Here is a 17106-nt window from a genome sequence, read left to right as displayed (position 1 = left end):
AGACAGAGAACTGAAAAGGACACTTTGTAAAACACTTTATCTTGGTCACAAAAAACATTTATGCACAGTTTAGAAAATTTGGAGAACACAAGAAAGCAAAAAGTTGAAAATATAAGCCACCTATAAAGGAAGTTTCATTTTAAAGTGGTCCAAGGCAGGAATGGGAAGTAGAGAGTCCACTTACATATTGCTTTTCATGGAAAAAACAACATCAAATTATTCATGGGATACAGAAATCTCAACTTCTTAGTAAACTGGCTAAACCTGTATTTTTATTGATTCATTTGAATAGCGAGAGTCAGATGTGGCCAGGGTGAGGATCTGAAACTCATGACTGTGTCCCCTGCATGGGCTGTAAGGAGGTGGGTAGCTGGGAAGGTGAGGTGCTCCTCTCTGGCTAATAGTTTATGATCCCCATTTCTCTTCCACCTTAGAGCAAACCCATCCCCACACGTTGTTCACGCCCTTGCTGATTGGTTTCGTGATCACAGCTGGTATGATGTGCATCATTGTGATGATTCTAACCTACAAATATTTACAGGTAACCATTGATTTGTTCTCTCCCCTGAGTGCTATAATAACTGAGGCATTGATCATTAAAAGGTGATATGTCTTTCCCTTTCTCCCCGCAGAAACCCATGTATGAAGTACAGTGGAAGGTTGTCGAGGAGATAAATGGAAACAATTATGTGTACATAGACCCAACACAACTTCCTTATGATCACAAATGGGAGTTTCCCAGAAACAGGCTGAGTTTTGGTCAGTATGAAGCAGGGGCTTTCCATGCAGCCCTTTTGTGTACATGTAACAGTTATTTTAGGGAACTCAATGGCTTCCTTTGTTTTATTTCACCTGAAACCAGAAGCGTCTCTGTGATATTTCACAGAAACTGAGTAGGTGTGGCACAGAGAACTCTGTGGGGACCCGTGTGTGGGCACACTTGTCTTTGAATTCCTGTGTCCATTTTGCAAATTTGCAAATGTCCCTTTCGTCCCACTGCCACCGCTTACCTTGTCGTCCTCCTTTCTGAAGGGAAGACCTTGGGTGCTGGCGCCTTCGGGAAGGTGGTGGAGGCCACGGCCTACGGCCTAATTAAGTCAGATGCGGCCATGACGGTGGCTGTGAAGATGCTTAAACGTAAGTTCCCACGGGGCACTGCCAGCGCCCGACGCCAGTTTGCCAAATTTGTTGTTTACTGAAGCGAGATGTTTCCGATTTTAGCAAGCGCCCACCTCACGGAACGGGAAGCCCTCATGTCCGAACTCAAGGTCCTGAGCTACCTCGGGAACCACATGAACATCGTGAACCTCCTGGGAGCGTGCACCATCGGAGGTGAGCCCGAGTCCCAGTCGCCTTTTATGGTCTGTCAGGTTATCGAGTGAGAGATATTTTAACATGATTTTGATGATACTTGATCGTAAACTGTTTGCAGGATTTTTACCTAGATTTTTATTTTTCTCTTGCTACATTTTGTTTTGTTTTATTCTTAGGACATGGATTTTATCATTTATATGTGTTGAAACCTTCAGACTTCCCCTAGTTACACTCTGTGGACTATAGTTGCCCCACTGTATTATTTTTTTCAATTTATTTTTTTAAGTTTTTTTACAGACTGCGTTTTGATTCGTTGTGCACAAATGGGGTGCATCATTTCATTTCTATGGTTGTGCATGATGTAGATTCGTACCATTCGTGTAATCATGCATGTACATAGGGTAATGATGTCTGTCTCATTCCACCATTTTTCATACCCCCCTCCCCCTCATCTCCCTCTATGTAATCTAAGGTTCCTCCATTTTTCTCTCACTCCCCACCCCCCCTCCCCCATTATATATCATCATCCACTTATCAGGGAAAATATTCAGCCTTTGGTTTTTTGGGGGTTGGCTTGTTTCTCTTAGCATGAAATTCTCCAATTCCATTCATTTATTTGAAAATGCCATAATATTATTCTTACTGACCATTAGAACCACTTCTCCCTCCATCTGCATTTGGTTGCCCATTTTCTACTCTCCCCTCTCCTCCCTACCCCTAATGACCTATGTCCTGCTCTCTGTTTTTAAACCATCAACTTCTTTAGCTTCCACAAATGAGTGAGAACATGTGGTGTTTACTTTCCCATGTCTGGCTTATAATTACCCTGATCTGATCACTACATGTTGTATTCATGTATCAAATTATAACACACTCCATAAATTAGTGCAAATATTATATGTGAGTGAAAAAAGGAAATATTTGGGAATTTGTTTCACAAGGATAAATGAGTACCCAAATTGATAAATGAATAAATGAATTTTTTTAAAAAAGATTTGTTTTATCAGCCTGAGGAGGAATAGCCCAGGACATATACCAGTTATTGTCATGTATGTTACATTGATAGTGACCCTTTGAGTATCTCATGTTGACCAGAAGGCTTTTCTTATCTTGCCAGCTTTATATATTGCTGGATCATGCTTAGTCAATGAAGGGTTAATGCTCACTTGCATACCGAAATTTAAAATAGACCCTCAAGCCTCCCATTTCTCAAATATACACCAAAAGAAGCAAGCTTTCCACTTCTTTAAAATTAAAATTCCAATTCTGAAGTCTTCATTGAGGTGCCTCTGAGAAGTCTATGATGTTTGCAGAAGGCATTTTGGTCTAAAGGAACACAAGTGTAGGATGAGCTGTTCTCTGGACAGATCCACAGGAAGGTTGATAGCTTTAGATACTGTCTTAAAACAGCCCCCAAATGGTGCTTCTCCACATCTTGAATTGTTCTTGAGACAATTTCCACATGAGTAATTAGTTGCCTTTGAACTTCAGAACAACTGCAGTTTTAAGCATCCATAACACCAAAACTCTATCCTACTAGTGGTGCTCAGAACTCAGGTCAGGTTTTCACCCACTTTCCAGTCTGGCTGGTCCTTGTGGTTGATTTTCCTACTGTGCTGCAGTTTGGGCTCTTCATTTCCATAATAACGTATCAGAGGGTAAGTGAAGCCCTGCCGTAGATAGAAATGAATCAAAGGCTTCACATAGGAAGCTCCATGATAGCAGTAACTTCTATCTGCAAAAGCAGCAGTCCTGCTTGGCTCCTGACTCTCATGTCACTTAGAAATTCAGGTAGGAAGGGGCTTACTTGTTTCATTTCAGTCCATGTATCCTGCTTTCCTGATAAGTCGTGTTAATAGATAGAATTTTATTGGGACTAAGAAGGCTCAGCCACGGAAGTTGGGTGTTCATAGCCATGGTCAGACTCTGACAGGAGGCAGGATTATCTAAATTATATATCACCTGTTTCTAATCTTTTCTTATATCCTTGTAGGACCCACCCTGGTCATTACAGAATATTGTTGCTATGGTGATCTTTTGAATTTTTTGAGAAGAAAACGTGATTCATTTATTTGTTCAAAGCAGGAAGATCAGGTAGACGCAGCACTTTATAAGAATCTTCTACATTCAAAGGAGTCTTCCTGGTAAGACTGATTTGCATAAGTAGTCAGCTATGGACAGGCAGTTTGGGGGGTCATTAGGGTTTGCAATCAAGGCTGATTCTTTAAAAAACAAACCAAGTACTCGGAGGTGCAAAATCAGAATTATTAAATTATTTAAATGCGATGAACTGTTTAGGAAGTTCAAATAGTGTATCTGAGGATTCAAATCATGGTAAACAGGTGTTTGCTGATTTTTTTTTTTTTTAATGCGTTTTTAGGTTTTTCCTAAGCCTAAATTCTACACAAGTGAGTGGATTCTGTACCTGTTTCTTTTATTCATGGTTCTGTTCCTGCCTGTGTATTTCCATTTGTACTGTTGAGCTTGGTACTGTATGCATCTTTACAGTGTAAGGTTGTTTATAGGGAAAATGCTAGACCCTGTCAAGTTGTCACAGTAAAGTCCTTTAAAACTTCTAACAGAAAGGCAAAGAGCACTGAGTGCATCTCTACGTGAAGGCTTTTTGCCATCAACCACTGAATTACCCCTATCTGACTGACTCCCCACTTAATTCATCATGCTATAAGAAGCATAACTGCTTGAGCACATTTATAAAAGTTCTGGACCTCATTCTCTTCCCTTTCCTCAGCAGCACCATTCTGAAGTTGAATGATGTGCCAACAACCTCAGGATCTGTTGACAACCAGCGTAGAAGCGTGCAATGCCACCGCTCCCCACCCCAATTCTTCCTTTCTGAATACTATTAAGACCCACCCCTCAAGACATCTATATTCACTGGGCCCAATGACAATCCTAGTCATGCCCAGTCCCTTTCCTTGTATTGCTGCAGCAAAGTGTGGATTTCACCTCTCCTTTTAAAGTTCACTCCAGGGTCTAGGGGTACAGCTCAGTGACAGAGCACATCCTTAGAGGCCCTGGGTTCAATCCCAAAGAAAATAAAATATTTTATCTCATGTGTTTTGAGATGGTAAGACTTCACCTCCTGAACCTGGTACCAGGCTTTGGTAAATATTTTCATTGATGAGTTGCCCTTCAAAGCCATTTTTTCATACCTATGGCTAGAGTTGAAAAGGTGAAGCTTTTTATTTTGTGTGTGCCGTCCTGTAAACTTAAGTGATAGAAAAATACCGTAAGACTACCTTTCGTTGGTTTTTTCTGAGCACGCTCTCTTTATTTGAAGATATGAGCCACTGCACCTTATTTCTAAAAGATTGATCCTTTATGTGTTTTTTAACTTTCTGAAATAATGACCTGAATTGTTCAGTCCTGTGTGATGTTCTTTGTGCTTTGGGATCCCATATGGGTTTGGAGCCACCAGCACACTCTGAAGGAGGTTGTTGTCATGGTGTTTCTATGCTAATCAGAAGCAGGAAGTACTAGAAATCTTGAAGACTCTCCAGCCAAATGTTGCAGATTCAAGAGGTCCAGATGGTTCAGAAAATCATCCAAATTATTGGTGTTTATCTGAACCAAACTTGGTTTTTTTAAACCTTCTCCTATCAGTCGCTATATGTTAACCATCTCCCCGCTAACACGTCTCCAAAGCTCTTGTTCTTTATCTTGTCCCTGGGGGGTGGGGGTGCTAATTTAGAGAGTTTGAAGTAATATAAGATCATATTTTTGGCTCTCTGCTTCCTGTTAAATCCAGCAGGTCTAGAGATGGAACACTTCTAAGTCAAGTCCCCACAAAAGGACATCTAATTCCTGGGGATTGTACCCTTGTATTGATGATTAAAAACTTAGGTCTTGGAGAACATGATTTTTACTCCTCAAGTGTTGTGTTGCTTTCCTCCAGTAAAATCAGCCCATTATGTAACAAAATGAATGAGGAATCCTGCCCACTATGGCTCCCCTAGAAAAGCTCCCCCCTCTATTCAGTCATGACCTGACGGGTGCTTTGTCTCTCCTAGCAATGACAGTAGTAATGAGTACATGGACATGAAGCCTGGAGTTTCTTATGTTGTCCCAACCAAAGCAGACAAAAGGAGATCTGCAAGAATAGGTGGGTACCTATCACAAAAGCAAACAACTTTATTTGCAGAGGGTAGGTCATACTTCTGTGGAGTATAACATCATGGCCAGTAGTGGCAAAACCAGCGGGCAGCGCTGTTCTAGTTCATAAGTGGGTATCTGGGGACAGAACATGCATTTCCATATCTGAGCATCTTACTCTATATACAAGATTTTTTAAATGATTTCACCATCTTCTATCCTAAGGATTTTGTAACCCAGTCCAGGGTTGTTGAACATTGGCTTTGTAATTCACTATCTATCTTTCCTCCATACTGGGGAGGTGATTTGCCTACAAGTTCACATCCACTCACTGATGGCCCCAGACTTTGGTATTGTCATTGCCACTATCTGTTCTCAACCTTTAAGTCTCTAATTGCTGAGAAAATCCTTGTCTTCCTAACAGGCTCATACATAGAAAGAGAGGCGACTCCTGCCATCATGGAAGATGATGAGCTTGCCCTCGACCTGGAAGACTTGCTGAGCTTTTCTTACCAGGTGGCAAAGGGCATGGCTTTCCTTGCCTCAAAGAACGTAAGTGGGAATGATTCTCGGAAGCGTCAGTCTTTTTTTTTCTCTTTCTGTCTTTCTTTTGAGAAGAGAGCATTTTAGAGCCCTAGTTAGAATGCAGAGTGTCATTTTGAAGTGTGGTAACCAAATGCAGAGGAAATTTAGTTTCTTCATGTTCCAACTGCTGTCTCTTTGGAATTCCTGTTCTAATTCATAAGCTTTAAAGTGCAAACCTGTCTAAATGAGCTTTCCATGAATATTCTTTTATATGCAGTGAATTCATTTAAAACTTTTGGCTTTAGGATATAGGATTTGCTCCTAGAAAATAGTAGGATAATATTATATCAGCAAAAGCAGGGGGCGGTACCTCATAGTTGCTATGCTCCGTGAAGCATATAATTGGGTTTCATTGAAGGTAGACCACAATGTTATATATGTGGCTTAGGAGGTATCAGGAATAAGAGGTCAGAGAGAATAGTAAATTTGGAAAAGATGGATATGGGAAGAGAATGATGGAACCAAAGAAGGAACATGGATTCTGGAAGGGTGAGAATCATTCTCTTAAGAAATAAGAATGATCAATGAGAATTAGGTCATGACTCCTACCCTTAAGTATCACAGGTAACATTTCCAAACAATTACCAAACTCAAAGAGGATATAGAATAGCTGAAACAAAGACCCTATTCCTTACATCTTTGAGAGATGTCAAATTGAACTTTCAAAGACACTTTAGGAGGTTGTTGAAAGGACATTCAAAAAGGTGCATGCAAAATGAATTTTCAGTTTAAAAAAGATACAGCTTGACTACTTACCATATATTTTCCTATGAATGAAAGCAGTACTGGGGGGACATTGGTTAGAATTAGTTTTGAAAGTGATTATAGTAATTAGGGTGCTGATAATGTGAACCAAAAATGTGAACATTCAAGGCATAATTTTGATTTTTATTTTTGGTGCACTAAATACTTTACAACAAAAGTTTTGGATGTTTTATAATGTAAGCAGCATTCTAGTATCAAAAATAGTTTTCACTCTTTGAAAGTTAAAATGAATTTTAATGGTTTTTCTTTTCTCCCCCAACCTAATAGTGTATTCACAGAGACTTGGCAGCCAGAAATATCCTCCTTACTCATGGTCGAATCACAAAGATTTGTGATTTTGGACTAGCCAGAGACATCAAGAATGATTCTAATTATGTGGTAAAAGGAAATGTGAGTACCCATTCTCTGCCTGATGGTCCTGCAAAGGATTTTTAGTTTCAAGTTTTAATAAAAATTGTTTTCTAAGATTTTCATAATGCAAATTCTACCTTGAAATATCATCCATTTTAGCAGTTAAATTAAGTGTACTTCAGCAAAATTTGCATGGAATGTTGAACATTACACTACTAACATTTGATAATAGAATTCCTAATTCTAATTGTGTAATTATGGGGCATGTGAAGGAAACAGAAATAACCTTAATTTTCATTACAGTCTGAGAATAGCAATGAACTTGATTTTGCTCAAGTGTAGCAAATGTAGACCTGAAGGTCACAGCAGCAGAATTTTTTTAGAGATTGACATGCTATGTGAAAATGATTACAATCTGAAATCCTGTTCAGAATTAGCTGTGTAGAATGTTGGATCTTATAATCAATAGAGGGCTATTAAGTAGGTTCATAAATAATAATTGGTTTATAGAACATAGTAAATTTTTTCAAAGTACTTTATTTCATTGCCAGTTTTCATTATATCTTCAGAATGAACCCATGCCCTTAGAATGTGGTGTGTTTCCATTTTTAATAGTTGGAGGAACTAAGGCACAGTATATAGTAGTGATTTTTTTTTTTTTAATCTGAGATGACACTGGTCAGTAGAGGCTGAAATCAAAGCTCCTGATTTTCAGAGCAGTCTCCCATTGGTATGGAAAGCGTACCCTCCTTTATATATATTCTTCTATGCTTATTTTCCCAGGCCCGTTTCCAAAGTCCAGATTTATTCCTGGAGGTAAATTTTTGTGTCCCTTACCATAATGTAACATTTCTCCTTCATTACTGTAGCATCTCTGTTGGTAGGCTGTGCTCGACTTGATTTTTATAAAAGTATGGCTGGGTTTAATTCCCTGACCCAAGCACATCATTCTGACAAAGCTCCCCAGAGGCCAGCCATCATCACTTAGGAAAGCTGAGAAAACCAACTTTTCTTCCTGATTCAATACTAAGTCTAAGTAATTGTGACAGTAGTTATGCCACATCTTCTTAATTGCTGGTTATTATGATTGACAGGGGTGGGTGAGGTCCTACTAGACCTCTTGATTGTACACTTCAGCCCGAGTCAGTTAACTAACCAATAACTGACATTGCTCTCCTCGTGCTACCCGGTGTAGAGAATGTATGAAGTAAGTTAAAAACAAGGAAACACAACATATTACTCCCCTCAAATTTATGTCATTGTCATTTGAGATTTCCTTGCTATATCTAGTTCTCTGAAAATTCTCCCATTACTTTAGAAGTTCTTAGTCATTTTTATGCCATGGACTCCTTCAGAGTCTAGTGAAGTGTACAGCTCCCTTGTTAGAATACGCTTTTAAATACATAAAGTACAGAAAAGAAGATTACCAAAGAAAGCCATTACACTGAATTTCAGTTATCAAATTTTAAAAAGTAAATTTGTGATACGTCAATGAATATGTTTTCTGTTATAGAGCTACGTATTCTAAAACTACTCTAATTTCAAAGTGGTGAATGTTTTGAAGTTCTTGTAAACACTAAAAGGATATGAGAATATCTGTGATTACGCTTGTGGACAAATCACAGGTACTACTAATGCTGCTGGGCTTTACTGCCTTCATTTGTAATTTTTTTAAAAAAATGCTAGACTTCACTTAGAAGTTAGTGAAAATCGGATATAATTTTTTTTTTTTTTTTTTATCTTCTAGGTACATAGGCCCCTGAGTTCAAGATAACTATCCATCTCAGGTTAAGAGCCCCATTCTGTAGCTTTAGCACAAAATCTGGGGAGAGATATTAGAAGTCTTTTATTTTTAAATTTTTTTTAGCCAACTAAAATAACTTTAAGACTAGAAATAACTGTCTTCCCAGTTTTCAATCCTAAACGGATTAAGAGAAGGATTGATTTAGCTTTTTATGGTAGATTAATATCCGGAAATCCAGTCTCTGAGAGGAACAGTCATAGAAAATTTTGCTAGATGTTAGTGGGAGGATTCAGGATGTGAAGTCCAGCTGTTGGATTTAAGCCCTGAACCTGCCTCTCCCCAACTTAGGATAGCCATAATCATCATAAGCCACTATTGAGTGCTCACTCTGTTGGGTAATTTTTTTATTTTTATTTTTAATATTAGTGAGTTAGATAAGGTTATGCATTTTTACCCACATCATCTCTTTATACCATAAGACAATTCATGGAAAAAGTTGGAAGTATTTCTTTTGTTTTATAGAAGATCCTAAGGCTTAATTTTCAATATATAAATAACTTTTCCAATGTATTAGTGAGGGATAGTTTGGGTTGCATATGACAGAAAACAAAAGAAAGCTAAAGATTGCAGGCCAGATGCTCAGGACCGATACTTCTCCCTTTCTACATTTGGCCATTCATGGGTGTAGCCCTCCATCTTCATGGTCCAGGGTAACCACTAGGTAGAAAGCCAACCATTACAGCCAAAAGGCAGGGTGGAGAAAGTGACACTGAAGGAAGAGGGAAGAGGCCCGCTGTAATTTAAGGAGGCTTTTCTAAAATCACCACACAACAGTTGATCATGTAGTGGCCAAAAGGCAGCCTCATGGCTACAAGTCATTGCAAAGCAGTCTGGGATATGTAGTCCTACTTATGGGGAGCCATGTTTCTATTATTGTGAGGGAAATGTTCAAGGGCAACTGAGCAATCCAGTGGTGGAGGCAGGATTTGAACCCATGCCTGTCTGTCTGACTTCTGTGCTCTCACTCACTGTGCTGTACTGACTCAAGGTCCCCATCTTTAAAATGGGGACGATATGATCATGAGCCACCCATTCCACAGGTTGTGGGGATCATCTGAGGTCATGTAGGCCAAAGGGCTTATGCAATGGTACTCAGGTTCTCATCCCCATCTTTCCTCGGGAGAAACGTCCGCAGGAGTATCTCCTGTTCTGCTTTTTTGAGCTTCTTCATTAACATGGCTGAATCTGTTGTGCTTTCCTCCTAGGCCCGACTGCCTGTGAAGTGGATGGCCCCTGAAAGCATCTTCAACTGTGTGTACACATTTGAAAGCGATGTCTGGTCCTATGGGATTTTCCTGTGGGAGCTCTTCTCCTTAGGTAAAACCAGCCTTTGATAATAACACCATCATTAGACTCAGTGCATCTTCTTGAGATTTCATGAGTGTCCTGCTTACTTGTATTGATGATTGTGATTTGCCAACTGTTTGTGCTCCAGGAAGCAGCCCCTACCCTGGAATGCCAGTTGATTCCAAGTTCTACAAGATGATCAAGGAAGGTTTTCGAATGCTCAGCCCTGAGCATGCCCCTGCTGAAATGTAAGGGTCAAGATGTTTTTCCTTTTAGGTGATATTTCCCCTTTTCATTTTCTTTTCAGGGACAGGAATTCAGATGTCGAGGGTTTACACTAGCACAGTTTGAAATGTCACTTGGTTCCTTTTGTGACACCCTGATCAAATGTCACTGCTGTAGTTTCTTTTCATAATCTCTTGTCACCCAAAATATGGGAACTTTTGACAATATCTCACACAGACAGTGTTTGCATATGTCATCTTGTGTCCAGGGGGTTAGCTCTGGGATTTTCACAGTGGTCATACCCTGGAAGACAGGTAAAGGGCATCCAGGAGTGATAGTGTCCCTTGTTTTGCAGGTATGACATAATGAAGACTTGTTGGGATGCTGATCCCCTGAAAAGGCCAACATTCAAGCAGATCGTTCAGCTCATTGAAAAGCAGATTTCAGAGAGCACCAATCATGTGAGTCCCCTGGCCAGGTGCAGAGTCCCTGTTCTCCCAGTTCCAGCTATGTCATCCTGGGGTTCAGGGGTGAGGCCCAGCCTCCCCACAACCTCTCCTTGACTTGAGTTGGAAACTGGACTTCATGCAATATGAGGAAAACAATGGAAACCAGTTCTTTCTGCCCAGTCCCCCTGATCTGAGCCAGGGAAGGTTGAGAGACCAGGAGGGGCAGGGCCGGGGGCTGGGGTGGGGGCAGGGGCAGAGGACTCTGTACTCAGAACTGTGGAAGTAGAAGTTCCTTTAAAGATTTGCCGTGCTTCCTTCTCCAGCCGAATGTTGATCATGAGATCAGCATGGTTTCCCTCTCATGTTGGACCATTCATCCGTGGGGAGGGTTGGGGTGATGTCAACTAGAATAAAGGCATAGAAGCAGCAGCTTGTGATTGCAGACATAGCCCACAGTGGCGGAGGGCTGTCATGCCACAAGCCATTTTGAAGGAAGGAAGAGCTGTTTGAAGTTGGGAGCTCCCTCCCTGTGACTTTGGGAGAGGGGGTGAAAACTCAAATCCATTATTTCCTCTCCTCCTTTTAAGGAGAATTAGCGATTCTTATTTGACTCAGGTTTTTTTGAAGCTGCTTTTTTTTCCCCTGAGCTCTGTGCTTGGAGCTATCTTTTCTAATAGCATGCCACTGATACTTCTGGGTTAAAGCTTGCTCTGCAGGGTGTCAAAAGCATATTTCAAATTAAACAGCATTTTCCACCCAAGTGCTTTGATTCCTGACAGAAGATCCCTGGTAGAGCTATGGGCTTCTCAGCAAATTACATCTGCAGTCGGGTCACAGTTGGCTATGGGGATTTGTAAACCTTTTTAATAGGTTAGATAGTGCTTGTTCCCAGATGTTTCCCATCAGAAGAGCTAGACTTGCTTATGTTCTTCCACTACTTCTTGTGTAAAATGATTTCCTTGGGAAAGAGGAGGGGAAATCGAAGCCCCTATTTGTTTTGTTAATATGATTTGGGTATTAGCCACCAAGTTCTTGGAAACCATCTCCTTTAAATAGTCTTGGTCTATTACTGGTGACTTTGAAGTCATAGATGCCCTTGGTTGCTTTGTTCATGGCAGGGACTGCTGTATTGACTGCTGTATTGCCTTGTTTTCCTCAGATTTACTCCAATTTGGCAAACTTCAACCCCAACCCAGAGCACCCCGTGGTGGACCATTCCGTGAGGGTCAATTCTGTCGGTAGCAGTGCTTCTTCCACCCAGCCCCTGCTTGTGCACGAAGATGTCTGAGCAGAGCAAGCATAGGGGGTCTGCCCTGCAGGAGCGAGCCCCATTCTTTTGGCTTCCATGATGGTTATTTTATTCTCCTTCGACTTGCATCCTATTCCAGGGTAGTGGGCCCCCACTGTAATCCTGTCTTTATGAGCACACTTTAGTGGCTGATGATTTTTTTTCTTTCTTTTTTTTGGGTCATCAGCCACCATCCTTTGCAAAGGTTCGAACTGTATATATTCCCAATAGCAAAGTAGCTCCTACTATAAACAAAGAAAATCTGATTTAAAGAAAGGTAGGGTGAAATGGGCTAGATGCCCAGAGTTCTTCCCAATGCTTCTCTAATTCTGGTCAAAAATCTGGTTGATAGTTTGTTAAATACAGAGAAATAGTCACACTTGGCTTATGGAACCATCCATAACGATAAGATGCAGGATCAGAAACTGCAGCCTAAACCATTTAGGTAGAAAATAGAACATCATTAGAACAAAGGCCACAAGCAGGAACATCTGGGCTTGAGAAATCTAGTATTTCATGCTGAGAATAAGACCTGGGCCATGGAAAAATGCCCCCCGCCCCCCAAACAGGAATAAAGGCACTGCTGTGGACCACCGCATGCGCTTTTGTATGACTGACCTGATTTTGAAATAGAGTTTGCTATTAGGGAGTTGAATTGGAGACAAGGCCTCCTCCCCAGCCAGCGTTTGTATATATTCATCTATAGGCTGTACACATTCACACGTTGGAGAGGGAACCCACGAGTTTAGGTGTCTGTATACGACCCTGGTGTGGTGTGGTGTCCACTGTGCATAGAAATAGATTAAGAGCCATATAAGCTCGAAGGAAACAGTTAATACTGGCTTGATTGTTAGTTAAGGGGGGGAAAAATGTAGCTTCCAAGCACAGTCTTAACAAAACCTCTTTTTAGCCGATGAACTTGCTCTGCAGATTCTCCAGAACAAGCCTCCTAGCTGCAGAATGGCATTGTACTCAATGGATTTGATGCTGTTTGAAAAGTGATTTGCCATAGCATGATTCCTGCAGGAGGGAGAGAGCAGTGCTGTCTTAGTGTGGCTTCTGAGGTAGCAGGAAGTAAAAGATTCAGCCTCCTCTACAGACACGTCCTGGACATCGGGCCAGTATCTACATACCTGTGTATGCGTGTGCTTGTGTGTCTGCGTGTAGACAAGAGGGCATTTTTGCCCTGAGTCCAAGAGGGTCCTTCAGTACCCGAGGAATGACTTGCCTTCCTTCATCGGTCCTGTTTCTCTGCACAACGTTGTCTAGAGAAGCTTGCCAGAAGCTGGCATAGAGGTTGATCAGAAGCAGGGTGCTTAAGGACCTATTTATTTGCAATCCACCCCGACGTAAGGCACTCTGCTGTTTATACGCGACATACTGTACCCGTCGCTTAGACATTATGTAATGCTACTGTTTCACTGAAACGTATTTAAATTTTACCCTCTAGGCTATAACCTGGATACTATTCTTTTTTTTTTTTTTTTTTTTTTTGGGATACTATTCTTGTAGTTGACCTTTCCCCCTCTCATAGAAGAGCTAAATGCATACGTGGCAAGATGGGTATGTTGTCTTGCAAGGTTCAGGTCTTCACGTTCACGGTTCCCCTCGTCCAGCCTTCAGACTACATTCAGAGAAGTGTGGCCATCAAGCTGGAAGTGACCATTTGCACTGGAGTTCTATGCTCTCGCACCTTTCCAAAGTTAACAGGTTTTGGGGTTGTGTTGTCACGTAAGAGATTGTCGCCATTTGCCATATTTTGTCTGGACATTTCCTTTGTGTTCCCATTGACTTTGATTATAGTAAGAAAAGTAGTTGTTAATTGTAGATGTCTAGGTACTTCAGGGCACTTCATTAAGAGTTTTGTCTTGGATATTCTTGAAAGTTTATATTTTTATAATTTTTTTTTTACATCAGATGTTTCTTTGCAGTTGCTTAATGTTTGAAATTATTTTGTGGCTTTTTTTTTTGTAAATATGGAAATGTAGCAATAATGTCTTGAATATTCCCAAGCCCATGAGTCCTTGAAAATATTTTTTATATATACAGTAACTTTATGTGTAAATATATAAGCGGTGCAAGTTTAATGGATGTTGGTGTTTCGTGTGTTTTATTTCCTGATATGTTGTCCAATTGTTGACAGTTCTGAAAAATTCTAATAAAAATGTAAATATATGAATCAAATGATTTCTTTCTTTAATTTCTTAAAGTGCATTCAGCCTGACAGAGAATTTAAACACATGCAGGATGGTCAGATCACACTAGGACTTATGTGATTGAAAATTGAATAAGCATTTATTAAGAATTTTGGTATGTGCTACCTTTTTTCATTTTATTCCTACAGCCTAGGGCCTGTATTTAAATTGAAAAGCAAATGTAGAAAACATCTTGAATTTTTCACATAGCCATGATTATTAGGTTGATTCATGGGAAATAACCACATTTGTCAGTAAAGTAACAGTCAAATAACAGCAATTTCACATCCAACCTAATGCACCCGGCAAGTTTCCTCCAAAGAGATGGTCTAAGAATTAACTCAGTCAAGTAACATACAGGTTGACATCAGGAATCCTGAGAAAGCCGTTCATATGCTGCTTGCCTTGGGTTTTGAAGACAAGTTATGACATCATGAGATATTCATGTTCAAACCTCAGTCCTTATTGGCTTCTGGAACAGAGTTAAGTTATATCACTGTGTTAGCTTTTCATCACTGTGACCAAAATACATGGCAAGAAAATTTAGAGGAGGAAAGGTTTATTCAGGGCTCACAGTTTTAGAAGTTCAATAGTGAGCAGCTCCATTGCTCTGGGCCCAAGGAGAGGCAGAACATCATGGCAGAGGAGAAGTATTCAGCTCACGGCAAATGGAAAGCAGAGAGGGAGAAAGGAACCAGAGCGAAAACAGAATTCCCCAAGGCCATGTCTCCCCAGTGACCTATTCCTCCAGCCATGCCCCACCTGCCTACAGTTACCAACCAATAGCCCATTTAAATTATTAATCCATCGATGAGGTTATGGCTCTCATAATCAATCCTCTGAACTTTCCTGCATTACCTCACACATGAGCTTTTTGGGGGATACCTTATATCCAAATCTTAATCATCATTTACTTGGAGGGGGGTGCCTTGAGTTGGCCATTGTCATGTGACTGGACCATTCTGTGGGACCAGATGGTACTGTTGAGACCATTGGAACCTGTAAGAATTCTCCCAGTTTAAGCTTAAAAGACCACCCTGGACCATGTAATCCTGTAAGAACGGGTTGCAGGCACCTGAACACCATCAGTCTTGACTTCTTTTATGATTGTGACATCTACAGCTGCTAAAGTACCTCCTGAAGGGAAGGGGTAAAAGGTGACTAATGAGCACCACTTTTCAAATCAGGAGGGGATTGTGGAGCCAGGAACACATCAATAATCGGTGGAAAACTGACCCACATGTCAGTCAAACGATTGTCATTCTATTGCAGACAGGAATGAATGATAATTGCTCACAAAATGAAGTTCTTTCCAGATGTTTACACTGTCATTCAGTCTTTTTCTTGTGCATGAAATCTTGAGTCAGAAGCACACAACGAGCCCATAAGTTTAATGAGTCTGGGACTATTCCCTCACTGACCCAGCTTTTCATTGCAAAGTACTATCAGACTCTTGATGTCCAGGCTCAAACTGTATTCAAATCCTGGTTCCAGCCATCTGTACCGTTACTGCTGTGTGATGTCAGACAGATTAGCTCTTGAAATCTCAGTTCCATAATAGTATGTCTACTGTGAGGTGCTAATATGAAACTGTCAAGATCACTTTGTTCGTGTGCCTAGTATATAAATAGTGCTTTAGACAAATGAAAATTAAGACAACTCTAAGATTTCATCTTACTCCAATTAGAATGGCTATTATCAAGAACACAATAATAAATGTTGGCATGGATGTGGGGGAAAAGTCACACTTGTACATTGCTGGTGGAGTTGCAAATTGGTGCAACCATTCTGGAAAGCCGTGGGGAGAATCCTCAGAGAACTTGGAATGGACCCATCTTTTGACCCAGTTATCCTGCTCCTTGGTTTATACCCAAAGGACTTAAAATTAGCATACTACAGTAACACAGCCACATCAATGTTTATAGCAGCTCAATTCACAATAGCTAGATTGTGGAACTAACCTAGATGTCCTTCAACAGATGAATGGATAAAGAAACTGTGGTGTATATACATAATGGAATATTATTCAGTCATAAAGAAGACTAATACGGCATTTGCCGATAAATGGAAGAATTGGAGAATATCATGCTGAGTGAAATAAGCCAGTCCCCAAAAAACCAAAGATAGAATGCTTTTCCTGATAAGTGGATGATGATATATAATGGGGGAAGTAGAATGGGGAGGGTGAGAGAAGAATAGAGGAAATTTAGATTACACAGAGGGAAATGAGAGGGAGAGGTATGAAAAATGGTGGAATGAGACAGACATCATTACCCTATGTACATGTATGATTACACGAATGGTGTGAATCTACATCGTGCACAACCCTAGAAATGCAATGATATACCCCATTTGTGTACGAGTCAAAATGCAGACTGTAAAAAATTTTAAAAATGGTAACTTTGATCACGGCAAATTAGGCTTATTAAATTGGAAAGAGAAAGCACAGTACTCCCTTACTGGCATAACCAAGTAGAATTCTACAATTGACTATTTGATTTAGTAATTGTCTTTTTCCTACGTGCAAACAACATTGCACTAGAATGCTATGAATCTTGATTTTTGCTGTAGTTTTTTCTATGCTCTTACTAAAATTCTGCATTTTAGCTAGTAATCAAAGACTGCGTTCTTGCTCCAACCTTCCTTCTGGGTTTCCCTTGTTGACCGGCAAGTATGCCTCACACTCTTCTGCTTCCATTCTGACTTCTGCTGTCTTAAATAACTGTCTTT

General features: G+C 40.4%; 1 protein-coding gene across 4 annotated transcripts in view; it reads left to right on the top strand.

Moving 5' to 3' along the window:
• The window catches only part of Kit (KIT proto-oncogene, receptor tyrosine kinase), an 80789-nt gene extending 66430 nt beyond the window's left edge, over positions 1-14359 (top strand). For all 4 annotated transcript variants that reach the window (XM_047567106.1, XM_047567104.1, XM_047567105.1 and 1 more), the window contains exons 10-21: positions 435-541; positions 633-759; positions 1033-1137; positions 1222-1332; positions 3308-3458; positions 5346-5437; positions 5852-5979; positions 7045-7167; positions 10138-10249; positions 10368-10467; positions 10800-10905; positions 12053-14359. In XM_047567106.1, the coding sequence (XP_047423062.1) occupies positions 435-541; positions 633-759; positions 1033-1137; positions 1222-1332; positions 3308-3458; positions 5346-5437; positions 5852-5979; positions 7045-7167; positions 10138-10249; positions 10368-10467; positions 10800-10905; positions 12053-12181 (1391 nt within the window). In that variant the 3' untranslated portion in view covers positions 12182-14359. The remainder of the gene's footprint in view (positions 1-434; positions 542-632; positions 760-1032; positions 1138-1221; positions 1333-3307; positions 3459-5345; positions 5438-5851; positions 5980-7044; positions 7168-10137; positions 10250-10367; positions 10468-10799; positions 10906-12052) is intronic.
• The last annotated feature ends 2747 nt before the right edge of the window (positions 14360-17106 follow it).

The sequence above is a fragment of the Sciurus carolinensis genome, chromosome 10 (assembly GCF_902686445.1).
Source record: "Sciurus carolinensis chromosome 10, mSciCar1.2, whole genome shotgun sequence".
NCBI lineage: Eukaryota > Metazoa > Chordata > Mammalia > Rodentia > Sciuridae > Sciurus > Sciurus carolinensis.
This window is presented reverse-complemented; position numbering and strand designations above follow the sequence as displayed.